The following is a 22309-nucleotide window of genomic DNA, read 5'->3' as shown; positions in this document are numbered from 1 at the left end:
ACTTATTAAAAAAGAAATCTCAATGTAGGCCGTCATGACTGTGCAATAAATGTTGCCTTCAGACAGTCTTATGTCTATGGGTATTGCACACAGATGCCTGCTTCTAGGGAGAACAGTTGTTGGGAAACCATACCCTGTGCTGTTTATTCTCTCTAGTGATGAGTGGTGCCGGAAGCATCTACCACTGTTATCATCCACCTTCTCCTCTTTGTTCACACCAATATTCGTAGAGAGGTAGGTACCAGTCTGACTGCCCTCAGTTGTCTAGAGGCACCTTACGAAACTCCCATTTTATACAGCAAAATTAAAGTAGAGATCTAATTGAATGAGAACTTGAGTAAGTAAATTCAACATATTGGTAATTCTTTGGATGTATCCTTGTCGGTTCTCAATGTCTATTTAGATATTGGATGGCCACTAGGACTGCACTGGTGGGCAAAGCCTTGCAGGAAGGATTTGTTTGCCATTGTAAGCCTTGGACTAGAACTATGCATTTCTTTTTATGTTGTGGCTCCAATCATCAGATGACACGTTTTTGGGCACCCCAGTATATGGTTTACTCCTCTTTTTGACATTTCCTAAAATGGACCCTTTCACTAGAGCTCACACATCACAGGAGTCCGTAGGACATGTCAGCATTTTCAAATCACATCGTTTTGAGTAAATAAAGAGACATGAAGTCAGGTCCTCCTGACCCACTGATACTTGCCTTGCCAGCACTCCTCCATTGCTTCTTCAGCTGCATCAGCTGACAAAAAGCCTGGTGCCTCGGTGTATGGGAGATCATGTAATCTCCTGCCATGTGACAGTGCTCTGGTTTAGTAGCCAATTGCTAGGTCAGGTCACTGGCATATGGTGAAGGGAGTGATGTATGTGCTCCGCCTAGCATCCAATACTAGTTGACACTGAGAATTTTGGTGCTGACTGCGAAAGAAGGAATTGCTGGGAGCTCTAACAAGGTATCTATCATTAGTTTGGGGGGCTTTACACAAATGCCATCACTTTACCCTGTTTTGGCAAATTGGCATCACCCTTGAATTGGGGGTGTCTACCTTGTTTTGGCCTTAAAAATGAATCGAAACATTGATCCCCAGATACATCATGGCACCTTTTTCCTGGATGTTTTTCACATTACGAACGATCAACATTGTGAGAATTTCTCATTTAAGAGTTTATACAACTGGAAACTTGGTAGCGTCACATAATATGTGAAGCGCAAAAAACCTTTCCGCTGCATGGTGGATTATGACCCTTGGACAAGATGGCCGAGTCTGTCTTGAAAAGTGTGGCTAAATTTTGTGTGGAACCTAAAAACTTAAACAAAATGTACTTCCTTACCTTATGTGACCTCTTGATTCTGGCCTGGGTGCATTGTGCAGCACAAATGTGTCATCAAAGCATTTCTGGATATAATCTTTTGGATGGCAGCTCCTCAGTGATGTCTTATTATAATAGAATGCTGACAAGTCACCTCTGTGTGTTTTTTTTCTGTCTGCAGAATTCTATACGACACAACCTGTCATTGAATAAGTGCTTTCTGAAAGTGCCTCGATCCAAGGATGACCCTGGAAAGGTAACTGGCCTCATTCCTGCGTTTTAATGTCACTCTTGCAGAGAGATGTACATTAATATACATCTATTAATGATACGTGGTTATCAAAAAGAATCTGTGAGCACAGAAGTAAGATTGCTGTCATTGTTGACTTGCTATTGAAGAAGCATCCTCTGGGCCTGTCAACCTTGTCCTTCCTTCACTTCATGGCAAATCAATGACCTGACGCAACTATGTGTCTGTCAAGTGTCCCAAAGCTTCACTTGCTGCTGTTCCAGGTCAGTGACTTACTGAGTAATTAGTAATCTGGACGCTGGGATAAGACTGAGATCAAGCTACCCAGTCAAAAAAAAATTACGGATACCTTTCTGGGGGGCAGTTTGTTAAATATCCTTTTGTTCAAGACCTACAGGTGCCACTTCTATCCAGCACTTTCAGATGTGTTGTCTCGCATGCATCCTGAAATGTCAGCTTGGTTAGTGTCAGAGTATAAAGTCCCTACAGATGCTAATCTGTCTCCTGCCTAGCACAAGTTAGATAACTGACGATTCTTCTGGGCTTCTGGTGAAAAGTAGTAAAGCCAGCCATAGATTATTATTATACAGTATTTATATAGCGCCAAAGGGTATGCTCAGCGCTGTACAATAGCAAGGGGGACAGAACATGAGACGAGACAGTAACAATACAATACACGAGGGGTTCGAGGGCTCTGCTCTTTCAAGCTTACAATCTAGGAGATATGGATTGAATCTTGGCTGGTTCCGCATGTACCGGCTGAGATTTGATCCATCTATGGGCAGGCTGCTTGTACTGAAGCCGATCCATCAATAGACTTCAATACAACCAGCCTGTCGGATTATTTTTTTTGTCATGTAATCACTGCCGGCGACTATATCCGCTAGCAGTGATCATTGTGTTCTGCTGGCAAGGAAGGCTCCTCACTGACAGGACACAATTGCGCTGCAGGAGTAGTTCCCTCATCAACACTGAATATGTAGATGGGGGAATCGCGCAATTTTCTTTCCTTCCACCCGTGGAAGCTGTCCCCGCGAACAGAACACAGTGATTGCTAGCGGCTATAACCGCGCTAGGAATAATTGCATGTAAAGTCCAGCAGGGTAGTTGTACCCAAATTGAACGATCGATCAGCTTGGATACATTCAGCCTGCCTGTACATTGGTTCGACTCACATGCAGTTCCTGCTGAACTGGCTGAGATTTGAACTGTCTATGGCCGGCTTTAGACACACATCCGCCATGAGATGGGAGGGCTGCTGTAGGAGTCTCATACAATGTCACATCTGCTCTGACACAGAAAATACAAGTAAATAGTAATGCCTTATTTAAGCAATTCAAGAGTCAAGATCTAAATTCTTTCAAATGTTCATTTATGGACTGGTTCCCTTTACGGATATCCAGCACAACTTTCCATAACCATATCTGATAATATCCTCCTTTTGTAAAAACTACTTTGTGATTTTGAAGTTTTCTCATGTAGAGTTGGTATGATGATGAACCCTATTTGCAGCCTGCAGCAACTAAAAAGCACTCTTTGTTTTCTAGGGTTCCTATTGGGCAATAGACACAAATCCAAAGGAGGATGCGCTACCAGCTCGGCCAAAGAAGAGGCCGCGATCTGGAGAGCGGGTATGTACTCCTGTCTCTGCTTCTGGTAGCCAAGGAATGCAGAGAAGGTGGCTGCTGCACCTGCAGAACTTTTATTCATTAAAATAACTAATTTAAACACCGAGCACACAGCCTGCCTACATAATGCCTATATTTTGTCCTGGATTTAATTATGTGCTTTCAGAAAATATATTGTATTGTGGGTTTTTAAGACCAAAATTGCAATTTTTAATATGTGAGCTAAAAAGGCCCAGTAGTGAAAGGGTTGGAGGCTTCAATGTGTTTCTGGAAATGAAGAGAGGACTCATACTGGGCATGTAGGAGTTAAACACATGCTACCCTGCCTAGCAGGTCTCAATTGGGGAGCCCCTTGCTGCTCCAAAGTGGGGTGGAAAAGCCCGTACATCTAGGTGACTTCATCATAGTGACATCATATACAGCTGAGAATGAAACTATGCAAATGCAAACTTGGGCAATAAAAGAAACTATTCAAGACATTTCAGAGAGCAGACATAACACAGCCGCTGAGAAAGATGTTGCCACTCAGCAATGAATGAGGAAATCAGACCAGGCCAAACCTCTCTAGTGGAGATACGGTCACAGAGTGTGACAAATGTCTTTAATTTTCTCCCGTCAGCAGCAGAATCCTGCATTTGTCAAGGTTGTTTTGCCATGGCCTTTGCAAGCTACAGGACAGACTCCGGACTCAAACACTCTTTGTTCCCGTTGTGCATTTGGTAACAAAAATAATGAACTTAATAAATAAACTGCATTTTAGATTCAGCTGGTATAAGTGCCCTGAACTGCAGAAATAAAGCTGGACATAGATGGATCAAAATTTAGCTGGTTTAGTGGAGACTGTCCAAAACGATCAGTCAGTTTTCCAACAGTCTCATGGAAACATTTTTTTTTTGATCACTGGCTGCAACACTGATCAGTGTTCTGACAACAGACTAAATGAGGGAAAAAAAAATGAAAGGATTCCACCATCCACACAAGCCGGGTGGATGGAGGAGTCCTCCCTGTTGAGACATTCTGACAGCTGGGACTCTCCACCATCAGAATACAATGATCATTGTCTGCAGCTGCTGACTGAGATTCATTTTCCAACAAGCCCATTCGACAGAACTCAATTGTTAGACTTCTGCTGAGTGGAAGCAGCTACACGTTGATCGAAATTCAGCTAGTCCCCGCTGATCCGCCTGAATTTTAATAATCTATGCCAGTTTAAGAGTTTGTATGCTGCTGCTTCTTGCTTGATCAATCAGCAGGTGGGGGATCATAGATCAGGGCTTGAAATGCCCGCTCGCCAAATGCGAGGGGAAATCCCGTAGTGGTGAGCACAGATGGAGCAGGTGGCTTGCAATGCGATCCCCGGGGATCGATTTGCGCTCCAAGCCTTGTTGTGAAGCCGACTTCCGGTTTCTTCTTTGCCGCCGCGGGGGACACGAGGAGAGGCCCGCTCTCCATCACCTTGGGGGACATGAGGCCCGCTCTGCACCGCCTTGGGGAACAAGAGGCCCGCTCTGCACCGCCTTGGGGGACACGAGGCCCGCTCTGCACCGCCTTGGGGGACACGAGGCCCGCTCTGCACCGCCTTGGGGGACACGAGGCCCGCTCTGCACCGCCTTGGGGGACACGAGGCCCGCTCTGCACCGCCTTGGGGGACACGAGGCCCTCTCTGCACCGCCTTGGGGGACACGAGGCCCTCTCTGCACCGCCTTGGGGGACACGAGGCCCGCTCTGCACCGCCTTGGGGGACACGAGGCCCGCTCTGCACCGCCTTGGGGGACACGAGGCCCGCTCTGCACCGCCTTGGGGGACACGAGGCCCGCTCTGCACCTCCTTGGGGGACACGAGGCCCGCTGTCCACCGCCTTGGGGGACACGAGGCCCGCTGTCCACCGCCTTGGGGGAAAATGACTTGTGTATGGCCAACTTAAGGTGATCTGCTTGCATGCACACTACAAGTCGTTACTCATTGTCACAGTTAGAGTGGAGCACCACTCAATTGTTTTAAGTTTTGTATAGAGAGAAAAAGGGCTAGAACCTATGTATTTTACTGTTGTCTCTGTCTGGCCTGGTGAGATTACAAAGACAAAGAAATTGGGTACAATGCCCCACCATTTACACTGTTATTGCCAACATCCCAAATATTGAAACCGACAACTATGGAAATATCCCCCTGGGACATTGAAAGGCAAAAAAAGTGTGTACACAGGTATAAAACAATAAATGTTTATTGCAACAAATTATTTTTTGATAAAAAGAATCGAAAGACTCAGTGAGGTTGAGCTGCAGTACAACAATGCATGACTTAAAAGTAGAAAACATACACGGTGTGCATATTCTGACAGTCTGACAGCCGGGGGTGGGGTTGGAGGCGGACCTGGGCAACTGGTGGAGAGTAAGGTTTGTGCCTGGCTAGTAGGTCTAGACTCGAATTTTTAATCCCTGATCACTGTCATCCTTAGTCCTCATGCACACTGGACATTTTTACAGTGGCTGTTTTTGGCTTTTGAGGTTTTTTTTTTTTTTTTTTACAACCAGTAAACTCCCCAGCATGTTATCCTATGTGTCCATGCACAGACTGTAATCAATGTTTTTTGACTGGAAAAATAACCCAGAACTAGTGGGTTTCTAGAGGAGTTTTTTAGCTGTAAAAATGCTCTTACACTGAAAAACGCTGTAAATTGCAGCAAACCAGCATTTTTGGGCTTTCTTTTAGCAAAAAAAAGTGAAAAAACGTGGCTAAACAATATTGCAAAAGTGCTGAAAAACTGCACAACTAACGTTACCAGCGTTATTAAACTGCCCCGTGTACATGGAGCCTTAACGTGTATGTTGTATGTTTTGGATAGAGTAGGAAAGTGTTTTTTGCTTTACTTCTTGTTCCAGATGTACAAGAGAGAGGTAGAGGAAATCCCCCAAAATGGACCAAATTTCTCTTGCTGGCAGATGTCTTAATTAGAAGATTTTCCCTCTCTTACATTTGGGTTTTCCTTTGTTTGTTTTTTTTGGGGGGGGGGGGGTTTCTGGTGACAAAAAACAGAGGGGGTTTGTAAAAATAGAGGAGTGACTCTTTCCAAAGGGAGCTCAAACAGCAAAGTTTCCCTCTCCCACATCTCTCCCATTAGTCTCTCTCTCCTCCCCTCTCTCTCCTTCTCCTCCCCTCTCTCTCCTTCTCCTCACCTCTCTCTCCTTCTCCTTCTCCTCCCCTCTCCCCCCCCCCCCCTCCCCTCTCTCTCCTTCTCCTCCCCTCTCTCTCCTTCTCCTCCCCTCTCTCTCCTTCTCCTCCCCTCTCTCTCCTTCTCCTCCCCTCTCTCTCCTTCTCCTCCCCTCTCTCTCCTTCTCCTCCCCTCTCTCTCCTTCTCCTCCCCTCTCTCCCCTTCTCCTCCCCTCTCTCCCCTTCTCCTCCCCTCTCTCCCCTTCTCCTCCCCTCTCTCCCCTTCTCCTCCCCTCTCTCCCCTTCTCCTCCCCTCTCTCTCCTTCTCCTCCCCTCTCTCCCCTTCTCCTCCTCTCTCCTCTTTCTCCTCCCCTCTCCCCCCTTCTCCTCCCCTCTCCCCCCTTCTCCTCCCCTCTCTCTACTTCTCCTCCCTTCTCCCCTCAATTTACTAAAATAGACACTTATTAAGCCACTTGAATCTGTGCTCATTTCAGTGAACCGATTATTACAGAAAAATGATCAAAAATGCAATTTCTGCTGTATGATTGAAGCAAATACAGCTTCAGTGGCCGAATGAAATATTCTACTCGTTTGGTAAACCAGCTTCAACCAAGCTTCTAGTCCCTCGCCTTCCTCATACTACTTCTTCTCTTGTTTCCTTCCTTCTGCTGCTCTGATATGCCCACATATGACTGTTCTAGAAAGGTGTTACTGACGTGAAGGTCATCAGATGACTCAGTTCAATATGAAAATGCATGTCTTGACTTTTTTAGTTTCAAATTGTAGCCAGAGATATAAGGCAGCCTATTTTTAAGTTTTTTTTTTTTTTTCTTTTTCTTTTTTTTTTTTTTCTGAGTGATGCTCAGAGTTTACAAAACTAAATTATTCATATGCTGGATACATTTTCACATATCTATGAATGCAAAAATCAATGAAGCCTTTTTATTTGTCATTTCAGGCCTCAACACCTTACAGCATCGATTCAGATTCCTTGGGAATGGATTGTATAATCTCTGGAAGTGCCTCTCCGAACATGGCTATTAACACTGTGACTAACAAAGTAAGTGCTCCTTATATTATGGGAATGCAAAACCCACTTGCCGACACAGGCTCCTAAATCTGCAAACTGCTATGTAGTACAACAGTCTGCCTGAACAGGTAGGCTTTCGCATTACTTAGCTTTGATTAATCTAAAGAAAATTGTAAAATATTAAAGTGATGGTAAATGTGAATAAAAAAAAAAAACAGGTTTACACTCATTTGTTCTGTGCAATGGAATTGCACTGAGCATCCCTGAACCTCCGGTTTCCGGCTCCACCTCTCTGGCAAGTGCCCCCATAGGAAGCAACTACCTTTGGGGCTATTCATGTGGGCTCACTCCTGAATGTGGGCTCATGTAAGTAAAAGGAAGGGGGGGAGGGGGTAATACTGATCAGCCGATGAGGAGAAAGAGTCCACAGACAGCAGAGGCTGTCAAACATCGCTGGATCAGACGGGCTCAGGGTAAGGATGTGGGGGGGCCGCTGCACACAGAAGGTTTTTTTTACCTTTATGCATAGAATACATGAAGATAAAAAACCTTGAGCCTTTACAGCCACTCTAAATGACAGCGATTCACCGCCAGTGAATATTTGATGAAAAGTCACATTCACTGCTTAATGAGTAAGCCTCTAAATATACCATTTTCTTAATACTTGTTGTAGATGTAACAATACAATAGTTTAATATGATTATTTGAATGATAGAGTATTGTTTTTACAGAAATCAGTTGCACTAAACAACCATTTCGATAAAAGCAATCATTTTCATTGCAAAAGAATCCATCCTGGAGGGAAATCTGGTGAAATGCAACACAGATTGATGCTTTTCTTTTCAGTGTTGAGTGACTGTTTTCAGGCAAAGGATTGTTGCAAATCACTTATTTTAACATGCAAGGTCAGCATTGGATATCAAATGACTTTAATAAAAATGGAATGGATAGTTTAGGGGGGACCCACAACAATTCATGGCTTGTACATTTTAAGGAGGCTATACAGAGTTTCTTCAGTCAGATTTTTAGATGTATTAACAAGCTGTTTTCTTGGCGCACAGATCCCCAGGAGGGATGGAGAGGTGTCCTGTCCAACCAATTAGATCCTTCTTTTTATTTGTTATGCTGTGGAAGTAAGGGTCTTCACTTTTTAAAAATAAATCACTTTCAGTGGGTGCTAAGGGAGGTGTGTGTTCTTCCCTGAATCTTGATGTTCTTTTATGTATTTCTTCCAGATCTGTGCAGTAAGCTAGGGTGAAACAACTTCTATGCTTTGCCTTTGTTTAGGAGTTCCCTGTAACACAGACCAGTCACTCCGTAAATGGAGAGCGCGCAGCAGTGACTGGTCTGTGTATCCGCCTTCTGTAGTTCTCTGCATTGGGAGGACCTGCTGAGTCCCCCTACCACAGCTCTGCTCTCTGCACATTCTATGTACAGCACATTGATAATATCACCACTAATTTTACAAGGTAAAATCTAGGTTTACAGTGACATTTGGTGAGCACAAAGTGGAATAATATAATTTGTGGTTATTTATAAATATATTTAAATAACTGGCTTTGTGCCTTAGTTTGGCCTAAAAATATGCTGCAGCAGAGAGTAACCAACCAGATAATTGCTGTTATCTTATAACCTGCTGTAGAAGAAAAGGCGGACATGGAGTGCTTGTTTAGCTTTGAATCCCCATTTTTTTTTCTCAAGGTGATAATTAAGCAGATCATGAAAAAGAGTGATCTTGAGTGTTTGTTCCCATTTGTCTGTCAGCAGTAATCTTTTGAAGAAGATAGAGGCTTCCTCTTTTAGCAGTAGCAGTGGGAACACATCTTTAGGGAAGTGATGCCTATAGCAAGTTTTATGTTCTTTTTGTCCTAAAACTGTAGTGTCTTATTTATTAAGGATTAAAGTATAACTAAAGGCAAAACTTCTTTTTTTGTTTTGGATAGAGTGGTGAGGGATTAGAATACCTTTGAGTCTGTTTTTCTTTATATATATATATATATATATATATATATATATATATATATATATATATATATATATATATATATAAATTATTATTATACAGGATTTATAGAGCGCCAACAGTTTGCTCAGAGCTTTACAATAATAATATGAGTGTATGTATGTGTGTGTGTGTGTATATATGTGTATATGTATATATATATATATATATATATATATATATATATTTTTTTTTTTTTTTTTGCCTTCACTTTTCTGTCCCATATCCAGTACAGGAAGTGAGAGGGCTAAAGCCCTCTGTTAGCTGACATCACTCAGCTGGTCCAGGCTCTGGATCAAGCCAACTTTACAGTTGGGATCCACCCAGATGCCTGGACTGGCAGCTGGCTCAGCCTCTCAGCGAGCCGCTGCCATCCACTACCAACTCCTCCACAGCCCAGCACTTCAGTGAGGAGACTGGGGGGGCAGAGCAGTGAGCTAGTGACTAACAGTAGTGGCTTAGTACGGAATGGAGAACTGAGTGGTCAGCCGTGGTTGATTGCTCAATTCTCCGTGCAGAGCTGGTGAGAGACAGAGGTAGCAATAGGTTGATGCTGCATCCACCAAGGTGAGTATGTATGTATGTATATGTATATATATATATATATATATGTATGTATGTATGTATGTGTATATATATATATATATATATATATATATATATATATATATATATATATATATAATATAATTTTTTTTTTTTTTTCTAACCCAGTTCCATGTTTCTCTTTTGGTGAATCCCTCTCCTCTCTATCCAAAAAGGAGCCCTGAAGTCAACAATAGCATATATTAAGAAAACGAATAGACAGGAAGAAGAGGAGTTGGTTGGAATGTGTGCCTATACAGAGGCCAACCAAATAAAGATGGGAGAAATGAGATAAGATACAAATGGAAGCTAATTGGAAAATAATTTATTTATTTTCTGAATTACCAGAAATATGAGCAAGGGAGTCAAGCTAGTAAGTTACTAGCATTTATAGCTGAAAAACAAACTGCTACTTTGGCGAGGAATAAAGAAGGGGAGATGGTGTATACGGCTACTTTAATGTTTCTATGAATATTAGGTCTCCATGTATACGACAAGGTTAAATTGTACAGATAATGAAAAGGCGCAATATTTGAAGTAAATAGAATATCCTAGTTTGACAGAGGAACAAGCTAGAATGCTGGAGAAAGAGATCACAGAGATGGACGTGTGAAAGGCAAATTATCAGGCCCGGATGGTATTCCATTGGAGGTGTATATTCGGTATATACACTGTTCCAAAAAATTAAAGGGACACTTTTTAATCAGAGTATAGCATCAAGTCAAACTCCTGGGCTATTGATCTGGTCAATTAAGTAGCAGAGGGGGTTGTTAATCAGTTTCAGCTGCTTTGGTGTTAATGAAATTGACAACAGGTGCACTAGATGGGCAACAATGAGACGACCCCCAAAAGGAGAATTGTTTACAGGTGGAGGCCACTGACATTTTTTTTTTTTTCTTATCTTTTCTGACTGTTTTTCACTAGTTTTGCATTTGGCTAGGGTCAGTGTCACTACTGGTAGCATGAGTCGATACCTGGACCCTACAGAGGTTGCACAAGCAGTCCAACTCCTCCAGAATGACACATCCATATGTGCCATTGCCAGAAGGTTTGCTGTGTTTCCCAGCACAGTCTCAAGAGCATGGAGGAGATTCCAAGAGACAGGCAGTTACTCTAGGTGAGCTGGACAGGGCCATAGAAGGTCCTTAACCCATCAGAAGGACTGGTATCTGCTCCTTTGTGCAAGGAGGAACAGGATGAGCACTGCCAGAGCCTTACAAAATGACCTCCAGCAGGCCAGGGTGTGAATGTCTTTGACCAATCAATCAGAAACAGACTCCATGAGGGTGGCCTGAGGGCCCGACGTCCTCTAATGGGCCCTGTGCTCACTTCCTGACACCATAGAGCTCGATTGGCATTTGCTATTGAACACCAGAATTGGCAGGTCCGCCACTAGCACCCTGTGCTTTTCACAGATGAGAGCAGGTTCACCCTGAGCACATGTGACCGTCTTGAAAGGGTCTGGAGAAGCCATGGAGAACGATATACTGCCTGTAACATCGTTCAGCATGACCATTTTGGGAGTGGGTCAGTGATGGTCTGGGGAGGCATATCCATGGAGAGATGCACAGACCTTTACAGTCTAGGCAATGGCACCTTGATTTTCCATTAGGTATTGAGATGAAATCCTTGGACCCATTTTCAGACCCTAGGTTGGTGTAATGGGTCCTGGGTTCCTCCTGGTGCACGATAATGACCAGCCATGTGGCGAGAGTATGCAGGCAGTTCCTGGATGATGAAGGAATTGATACCATTGAATGCCCCCCACTCTTACCTGACCTAAATCCAATAGAACACCTCTGGGATATCCTTTTTTTCGTTCCATCCGACACCCCAGGTTGCACCTCAAAATGTCTAGGAGCTCCTGTGATGCCCTGATCCAGATCTAAGAGGAAATACCTCAGGACACCATCTGGCGTCTCATTAGGAGCATGCCAGATGTTGTCAGGCATGTATACAAGCACCTAGGGGCCATACAAATTACTGAGTACCATTTTGAGTGGCTGCAATGAAATTTTAGAAAAATGGACTAGCCTGCTGCATCATTTTTTCACTTTGATTTTCGGAGTGTTTTTGAATTTAGTATTCTGTAGGTTGATAATTTTCATTTCCATCAAACGATGGGGCATCCTTATTTTCCAAACACATTACCCAGTCCATATCCGTATAGATAACCAACATGATATTTTTCCCCATTGAGATTTGATGTGTTTTCAAAGTGTTCCTTTAATTGTTTTGAGCAATGTAGAAATATTATCGCTGCTTTTAACTACGATATATGCAGAAGCCTTTAAGCATGGTGAATTGCCTACATCGATGTATGAAGCCACAGTGGTGTTAATTCCAAAGCCAGATAAAGACTTAAGGGAATGTGCCTCATAGAAGCCAATTTCCCTATTCAACAGTGACTATAACATTTTGGCAAAGATTCTTGCAGGAAGGCTTAATAATGTTATTCCATCTATTATTCATAGCGACCAAACTGGCTTCATACCAGGGAAGTCGACATCCATCAACATAAGAACACAGCTGATGAGAGAATAAATACCAAAGACATATGACCTTGCATCTTTAGATACAGCTAGGGCCTTCGATTCTATTGAATGGCCGTTCTTAAAGAAATCACTGGGACATTTTGGGTTTGGTGAAAAAATTTAGAAAATGGACTACTATCATTTTTAGCCAGCCATGTTAGAATTTGTTGATGAATGGATTACTATCTCTCACAATAAGTCTACATAGAGGGACAAGGCAAGGGTGCCCATTATCTTCCCATCTTTCTGCTTTAGCAATAGAAACGTTGACCTTGAGATTTAGGAAATCTGAAGAATTTAAAGGAATACCTATGGGGGATAGTAAGGAAGTAATAGGCCTTTATGCAGACAATATCATATTATATATGAGATGCACAGAAAAAACTTTGGTAGAGGCAATGAAAATAATAGATAATATTGGAAACTACTCGGTAAAAAAAATTAATTGGCAGAAATCTGTTTTGATGCCAATTGTTTAAGATGCTCATGGGGAATGAGGATTCTTGTCCTCTGCTGAGGATAGTGGATTCATTCAAATATTTGGGCATATACATTACTTTGAATCCAAATGAGTTTCTGGTGGCTAATGTGTATCCTCTATTGGAACAGATTAAACGTAAATTAGGAACATGGACAAAACTACCATTGTCGGTGGCAGATAGAATACAACTAATTAGGATGATAGTGTTCCCTAAATGTTTACATGTATTTTCTCACTCCCCTGTAATTATACCCAAACATAGATTTAGAAAGTTGAATTCTCAATTTATTAAATTTATATGGGCCAATGGTAGGACAAAATTAAAAGAATCAACACTTCAACGACCAAAGAAGGAAGCAGGGATGGCACTTCCAGATATGCATTTATATTATTTGGCAGGACAATTGAAAAATCTACAGGTATGGGTAAAACAAGAGAGGGAGGACTGTAAAAATATTTATTAAAAATCCTTCAATTATATGAATTAATAGTTGGAGACAACGTTTTCGAAGTTACCTATGGTCAGGTTTCCTTTTTTTTTACGTTGGCAAGAGCAGTATGGAATGAGGTTAAGAAATAGGATTTAAAGATATACCCCAGGATAGGATTTAAAGATGTACCCCAGGAATCCCCAATGCAGAATAATCCATCTTTAGAACAGCTAACTGGAATTGTAGATGGGAAGTTTTGGAAACAGGAAGGGATATCAACGTTGGCACACATGTACGAACAAGGGCTTATGCGAATATTTGAGGAAACAACATGGTATCCCTCATAAATTTTTTATATTTACAACTGAGGCATGCTTTAAATGCACAATTTGATAAAGAATGTAGGATATCAAAATATCCCCTAATAGAAATCTTGAGGTCTTGGGGGCCTATAGCATTAATCTCAATATTATATTCATTCTTATTGCAAGCTACAATTGGTTGAGAACTGTTGAATGTGAGGGACAAGTGGCAAGAAATTATTCCAATTATAACAGATAAGATATGGGAGGAGATATTTTTCTGGCACTTGGCGGTTTCATCAATTAATAATAAAATGACACAATTGTATATTATACATCAAACATATTTTGTATAAAATGGGTAGGAGGACTATGTGTGAATGTTTATGCTGTCATGAAAGTGAAGCAGATTTTGGTCATTTGATATGAACATGCAGTGAGGCAAGGAGATACTGGAGTCAAATAACAGATAAATTATCAGAAATACTTAAAAAGGTGATACCTTGTAGTCCAGAAGTATGTTTGGGGATATTGGAGGAAAAGAGATGGTCGAGATATGTAATGATTTTTCTACAAGAAACACTATTTATGGCATGAAAACAGATTGCTATGAAATGGATGGAAAAAAAACCTCCCCTCTATTAATCAATGGATTGAAGCAGTTAATCATATTATATCAAATGAAAAAGTAATGTATGAATATAGCAGGACTTTACAGAAAGTTTATAATATCTGGAGTGAGTGAAGTAAGGTTGAAGTGATTGATTAATCAAGAGAATAGAAGGGATGGAAACTGAGAAATAATAAGATTAGAAATGTAAGGTAGTGGACGGCAGTAATCAGGATGATTGAAATGTGAGGTTGATTAAGTGCTTGGAAGGAACATGTAGTAAATGTGTATTAAAGAAATGTATTGCATTTTGTACTATCTATTTTAAATGTATAATAAGCAATAAAGAGTATCTATATAAAAAAAAAGCTACCGATCAAACTTCAAGGCTTGCAGTGTATCACTTGAAGAGGGTTTTAAAACATCAGGTCTCATTGCATAGTAGTTGCTAAATGAGATTCCAGTTAAAGCAGAACTAAACCCACTCTTAACAACGTTTTTTTTTTTTTTAGTTATTAATTATTATTATTATTATCCCTTTTTTATTTTTATTATTATTATTATTATTATTAAACGCGGGTGGAGCATGTAACATGTTCCGAAGGTGAACTTATCCTTTAAGTCAAAACTTACATTGGGCTAAGTACCCACGTAACAGCTGGGCCTTGTGACTGGTTGCTTGGACACAAAGTGCTGCATTGTATAGAGGCAAGGACAGTAAAATGACTTCTCTATCTGAAAGTACCAGGCTTTGCTGTTGCAGGGGAGTCTCATGGTTTTGTGACTTTGTACTGACTGGCAAAATACAGGTTTGCGCTAAGGTAGTGCTGAAGGGACAGGGCAAATTAATGTTTTGTGATTGTTCTCTCTTCTATGCATCACTCTATGGATCACTAATCTGTGGCAGTACTTTTTATATTCGCATAACTCCCAAGTTCCTACATTTCTTGTTCTACGGAACAAAACCATATAATGTAAAGCGCTGAGCTGACTATATAAGTCCTGTATAATAATAATAATTACTGAACATACCCGAAGGCTTTGTTAACCCTTTGAGGACCGTAAGATTTTGGAACGCCAAAAGATTCAATTTTTTTGTTTTTAAAGTTCGTACACTTCAGTTGCTGTAACTAAGCCATTTCATGAAATAATTGGCAAAAAGCTAGATCTGTTTGTTGATCAGAACTAAAATTTTGACTCAAACCAAAAAAAAAAAGAGAGTTTTAAGTTCTTAATCAGATGATACACGCAATTAAAAACATGGGACAAATACGTCCCTTGGTCCTCAAAGGGTTAAAGAACAGCTCATTGGCTAGATTTCAAGGAGTATACCACTATATAGCCGCCATCTCTGTTACACCCTCCTTAAAGTGTTCTTTTGTCAGCAGAGCAGACCCCTCCCCACAGGATTTACTGCCTCACTGTGTTTCCTCTATCTTGCCAATGTGAGAAAACTCCTTTAATGAGATAGTAGATCTGGATCATATTCTGTAAAAACTAGTCATGCTAAGCAGTACAAGCAGCAATGTTAAGTATAAAACTGGACTGTGTAACATCAAACATGGTTTTTCAGAAGATAATGTAAATAGGGTCTTTTTTCTCTGCTCCCTGAAGATATAATGTGTGTACTTCAGTTTGGCAGAAGATGTCATTAAAAAAAACAATTGCTGGTTCTAATTATGGACTGACAGAATTCAAAATTAAAGTAATAATCGCAAGGATTTTAACATGCTAATGCAGATCTTTAGCTGCTTCATTTTTGTAGGTAATGAGACCAGCCATGCCATTACACATGATGAAATCCTTTAAAAATAGTCCTGCAGATACCTCCTGTTAGTCATGAGATGTCAGTTCCTAGCTGGATGTGGCAACGATTTCATATCTGTTGAAGGTCCCCTGCACGTCTGTTGAATTCTCTCTAAAACAAATACATAAAATATATAATAAAGCCTTTTCCCCACTCACCAATCGGATTCAAACTTTCTGTGGAAATTTAAAGCTGCGCCCTGCAGAAGCCCTCATCAGTGGGAGGGTGAAACATGTAGGCGGAAGGGACCACGTCGTCCTCCCACATGCGATCCCCTGTCTCCTGACCCGCTGTGAGGACACTGCTAGTTGTGCTGGCTGATTTCAAGGACACTGGTATATTTTACTGGACTACACATCCAGCTAACCGCACAAGAACGGATGTCTTTGGGCCCACATAATGAGACTGTTCCACTTACCTCCCGTATGAAGACTTATCCTATGGCCTATGGATATACAGAGTCAATCAGCTACCAGGATGTAGGCTGGACCTGTCAAGTGCCGATCATACGTCCTTTCTTGGAAAGCTCCAGTAATGGTGACAAGGACATTGGAGAATTTGAGCAACTATATGGAACTGTGTTTATTCCCTTGAGGCATAATTGTTGCCTTATTGCTCTTCTCCACAGAGGACACACACTCTGTGGCCCAGACATACTTAGCTGGACATACCTTGGTTCCTATTACGTATCCGTACACATCACAGCAGGGTCTTCAGGGAGGTTACATCTGCACAGGAAGGGGGACTTGGGGAGAAGTGGTGGGCTGGCCTTTGTTACCCGGGTCACTCATCGGGAGGGGGAGGAAGGCAGGGGGGGCTCTTTGGGGATTGGGGGTGATCCGGGACGGTGAGGGTAGAGTGGGCTGAGTGGGACTCCTTAGGGGGTTCGCATGGGGAGATGTGTTTTGGGGGGGTCGGCTGGGTGGGGAAGGGATGGATGAGATACCTGCACTGATTTATGTAATGTTTTACTGTTACGTCCAGAATAAATATGTGCTATTTATAAGCCTTGAGGTGCTCTATCTTTTTGTGGGGGGCTTTCTTTGTGAATTAAACACCTATTGAACATTTAAAAAAAAAAAAAAACTGATACTTTGTACAGTGTTTGTTTTGATGCTTCTGGAATATATTTAGCTGATCTAGAATGGAAGGTCGATTTGGGCTTTATGTACATTGTGACTATCACAACTGGACTGTTGAGCAGCTCTCAAATTTTTCATCTGTTGCCTGGAAGTGCTTTTTTTAAACCTATTAATACAATTTACTTGATCATTTTTTTTTAATTTCTCCCCCAGGTAACTTTATACGGTAACACGAGTCAGGATGGCAACGACAGTCCTAGAAGTAGCCTTAACAACAGCCTCTCGGATCAGAGTGTGTCATCCTTAAACTTGAACAGTGTTGGCAGTGTGCACAGCTATACACCGGTGAGCAGACCTCTTCTATACATTGTGCAGGCACTCCCACTTCACACGTCTCCTTCCAACAATAACAGCCTAGGCCTGACCAGGCTATTTTCACAAGCTGTAATGTGTTTTACTAGGCACACCGTGTACTTATGACATAAATCACTCACACTTCTGCCACTGAGAGCCTGTGTTTGGGGTTTATACCTTGTTTAAAATAGCTGAGGATGGGTGCTGCAGAGCGGAGTATACCAGTTACAAAATAGAAAGCATTGCTGTGTAGGTGGAGATAATGGCAGCTTTGTTATTTAATAAACAAGACCGATAAAATTATAAAGGAACGGTGTGCTAAATAAAAGATAAAAATGCTGACTTTTATTTGAAGGAAAACTACAGAGTATACACAGAAAGTGCACATTGTGTATTATTGTAAGATTTGCCTGAAAATGATTTTGATGTGACTTTTCTGCTTTCCTTTGGCTTGGTGTTCTGTGTTTTGATGATCTTTATGTACAATTCTCTGTTTCGTGGTCGTCTGCATATCAGGTGGTGTGGATAGTGTTACCTTCTTTAAAGCCCATTTCGGTACCAAAATTAACTGCTTGCACCCTGAAGCCCCACACCCCCCTCTTACCCTACCAATGTTTTTTTTTTTTTTTTTTAAATATTATCCTATCCTTGTGTAGCATCTTATATTCACCCAAGCCCACTTTCCATGTCCTTCGCCAGCAGTGTTTCCAGGTGCATGGAACTGGTAATGCACAGCTAATATGTCTGCACCGGACATTTGCTGATGTCCGCTTCTGGATCCTGAGTGCGTCCCGCCGCTGGACAACCAATAGGCAGTGTTCCGTCATGCAGGAAGTGACAGACCCTTGAAGGACCCTGCCTTCTGTACAGAGAAGAAGATAGAAGACTCAGGACTGGAATGTCACACAATAATGGATTTAGATGAGTAAAAGGGTTGACTGGAGTTAGCTTTAAAGCCCAACTCCAGGCAGGAAAAGAATCCTGTCCCCCCACACTGCAAGGAGTTAATGCGCTACCTATAGAAATGCTTGTTAATGCATTGCAACCGAGAGTAGAGATTTGAATGGGTGCTAAAACTCTCTCTCAAAAAAAATTAAAACTTTCATAAAAAAAGACTAAAGCTGGCCATAGACTGTTAGATTCAAATCATGTTGGGCAGACCGAATGTACGCAAATTGATCAATCGATTAACTTTGGTACAACCAGCCCTGCCAGATTTTCCATGCGATTATCGCTAGTGGCGGCTTATAGCCTCTAGCAATAATTACAGTCTTCTCCTGGTGGAGACGGCTTCTACTGCCCACCTTCCTGCCAGGAGAAAACAATGGCTTGGCGGGAAGGATTCCCCTGTCAATACTGTCTATGTTGATGGTGGAACTAAGGTGCAAAGAAATTTGCATCGGCTTTGGCCTGCCCTGTTTTCTGCCTGTTGAAAGGGTGAGGATTAATACTCATTTGGTGTAGTTTATTAGCAACCACGGGCTGGTGCAGCTAATAATTATCCTCTAATTGGATTAAAGGTTGGATTTTTAAGGCATGCACTCTTTTCTTTGTGAAATTACCTGTTATTCCACATTATAGTAGAAATTGCTCATTAGGCTTCTCATTCAACACCAGGTAACAAGCCATCCAGAGCCATCTGCTCCAACATTAACACAGCAGTCCCAGTACAGCACACCAGAGCGAGAAAAGCTTTTCCCCGAGTATAACTTTGAAGATCTCAGCGATTCATTTCGAAGTCTGTACAAGAATGTATTTGCTCAATCTGCAAGCCAAGGTGGGTTACAGTGTTTTTGAGTTAAATGGTAATTGGCTTAAAGTGGATCTGCACCCAACTGTTTTTTTTTTTTTTTCACTTTTGAATGGACTGGAAAGGGCCAAGTTCACTGTCAGGGTTTTATTACTAGGTGTCTCCACTGGAAAAATATCCTATCAATGCCTGTCTGTGACAAACCCTTGCTATGATGCTATGAGCTGAACTTCTTTCTTCCTCTGGATTGTGTTCTTTTAACGGCTTGTTCACACATGCATCTGTGTGAAGAGCGACTCGCATTGTATTGCTTTTCAAAGAATGGTGCAAGCATGGCTGACAGGCATTTGTGAGGTGATACTGGTGCCTTCTGAATGCCTGTTTTTATGACAACCAAACAGACAAAGCAGCTCAAGGGGGGAACGGGGTGGTTGTGGAGGCAGTAAAAATGTGGCTCAACCAATGAAATGAAAAATCTGGTGCCAATACTGAAAATTCAGAATACATGTGGCCGAAAACTGAACCAAAATGTCTGCGTATGTGGGGAGGCTCCAATTTTTTTTTTTTAATTTCTTTCTACTTTTATGTATATTTGTATTTATTTTTTTTAACTTATGATCTTATTCCCTATCACATAGTGAACCAATAGTCCCCTATGTGATTAGCATATCAATGACAGGTCCTCTTTGTAGGGGAGAGGAGGTGGGGAGAGGAGCAGTGTATACAGTGAGGTAGCGGTGTATACAGAGAGGCTTCCTCACTGGCTGTCATTATATGTTGGTGCCAATTTTTTAAATGCAGTTGACAGCTTTTTTTTTTTTTTTTTTGTCACCATAGCTCACAGAATTAGCTGTCACTTTCTCCGTGCTAAAGGAAACTGTTTCTTTTATCTCGGGAAAGAAACTAAAAGGAAACATTGTTTCTTTTAACTCCCGGAAATAAACTAAAAGGAAACTTTGTTTCTTTTAGCTGGGAGGAAAGTGACAGCTGATTCTCTGAGCTATAGTGAAGAAAAAAAAAAGCTGGTAATTACATTTAAAAACCGGCACTGACATATAGTTACAGACAGTCACTGTATACACTGCTCCTCTCCTGCCTTTCTCTGCTGCAATCCCCCCCCACATCTGCAGTACACACAGTCTCCTGTATCGACACCTGTATCGGCAGAATGCTGATGGCTATTTTCGGCCGATATGTTTCGGTGGACGAAATTTCGGTGTATCCCTATTAACCACCTGTTGTTTTTACTGCTTCCCAACAGCAAGTGTAAGCTATGCTTTAGATATCCAGTGACAATGACATTACTTCTTGGTAGGTTCTTCAAAGGAATACACAAAAAGAATATAGTGAACAAAAGATGGGTAGTTCGGTTTACAACTGTTCCCTGAATTTTACCAGGAAGCGAGGGAAAATCTTCCCAGCAAGCACACGCCAGTAAGAACTACCTGATAGAGGCCTTTGCCAGTTTTGGACAGAGTTCCAGTTCAAAATGACCCATGCCATTACTCTTACCTGTACATATTAACCATTGTAAACTCTTTATTGCTGCTGTCATGTCACCGCTCTACACCAGTTCCAGATAGCAGATGTGAATACTCTGTAAAATTCCACTTTATTTACTTTCACTTTCTCCACCTTAATCCCTCTTTTCCCTATTAGCTATGATTATTTAGTAGTAGTAAAGATATCAAAGTATTTCCAATCAGTTAGGAAAGGAGGGATGATATCATTGTGTCCAGACAGACTGTATTAAACTGCAAATCAGACTTTTAAAGATAAAGCCACTTCTGGGTTTGACAGCTGACATAGATAAATATACAGTAGATATAGATATACACAACAAGGTGTGGATGAAGTTAGGGCATAAAGTTATTTTTAACAAAATTACCTTTTTTTTTTCTCTGCAGTCGTAAACCACATGAAATGTTTATTTGTTATGTATTGTTTTCTAAATGTGTTTTTTATGCTGCTGTTCTGTATCTGTATAGTGGAAATAACAGTACTCCTGTTTCTGTTTCAGGAATGCTGAATCTGCAGTCTGAGTCCTCCCAGCAGACACACTCACCTTGTTCCTATCAGCACTCCCCTAGTAGCACAATGAGCTCTCAGCAGCACGGTAGCCAAAGTAACCTGACAAATAGCCATGCCAGTAGTCTTGGCAGCACCGTAGGTGACTCCTTGGGGCAGGTTCACATGTCTCACACTCCACTACACAGTCAGCAGTCCCAGCAGTCTCCACATATACACCACACTGTAGTCCACCATCAGCAGCACCCAGCACAGCATGCATCTCACTGTCACCAACAGGTTTCACAGCACCAACCTCAGCATCCTCAGCAGCGGGCTCCCCATCCAGCACAGCACCCTGCCACCCATCCGGCACAGCATCAAACCCAGCACCCTGCCACCCATCCGGCACAGCATCAAACCCAGCACCCTGCCACCCATCCTGCACAGCATCAAGGCCAGCACCCTGCCACCCATCCTGCACAGCATCAAGGCCAGCACCCTGCCACCCATCCTGCACAGCATCAAGGCCAGCACCCTGCCACCCATCCTGCACAGCATCAAGGCCAGCACCCTGCCACCCATCCTGCACAGCATCAAGGCACGCACCCTGCCACCCATCCTGCACAGCATCCTGGCCAGCACCCTGCCACCCATCCTGCACAGCATCCTGGCCAGCACCCTGCTACCCATCCTGCACAGCATCCTGGCCAGCACCCTGCACAGCATCAAGCACAGCACCCTGCCACCCATCCTGCACAGCATAATGCGCAACACCAGCATCTACAGCACCACGCCAACCACCAGCACCAGCCCCTCACACATCAGACCTCTCTAACACAGCAGCCCTACAGTTCAGGTAAGTGTTTGCTTCTAACACTCATTACAAGTGCAATATGTTTTTAGATCTAAATGTGTAGCTCAAGCCAAAATGTTTTCACTTTAATTAGAGTTTTTTTTCCCCTAAATCCCCACTAAGAAGTCACCAGACA

At 42.1% G+C, this 22309-nt stretch overlaps 1 protein-coding gene across 1 annotated transcript in view; it reads left to right on the top strand.

Moving 5' to 3' along the window:
* Window positions 1–22309, top strand: part of FOXJ3 (forkhead box J3) — a 113323-nt gene that overhangs the window by 75200 nt on the left and 15814 nt on the right. Inside the window, exons 4-9 of the mRNA XM_089688883.1 lie at window positions 1499–1573; window positions 3115–3198; window positions 7301–7402; window positions 17420–17551; window positions 19178–19337; window positions 21331–22176. Of these exons, the coding sequence (XP_089545009.1) occupies window positions 1499–1573; window positions 3115–3198; window positions 7301–7402; window positions 17420–17551; window positions 19178–19337; window positions 21331–22176 (1399 nt within the window). The remainder of the gene's footprint in view (window positions 1–1498; window positions 1574–3114; window positions 3199–7300; window positions 7403–17419; window positions 17552–19177; window positions 19338–21330; window positions 22177–22309) is intronic.

Source organism: Staurois parvus, unplaced genomic scaffold (assembly GCF_062004578.1).
Source record: "Staurois parvus isolate SC_StPar_1 unplaced genomic scaffold, SC_StPar_1.0 ptg000458l, whole genome shotgun sequence".
Lineage (NCBI taxonomy): Eukaryota > Metazoa > Chordata > Amphibia > Anura > Ranidae > Staurois > Staurois parvus.
This window is presented reverse-complemented; position numbering and strand designations above follow the sequence as displayed.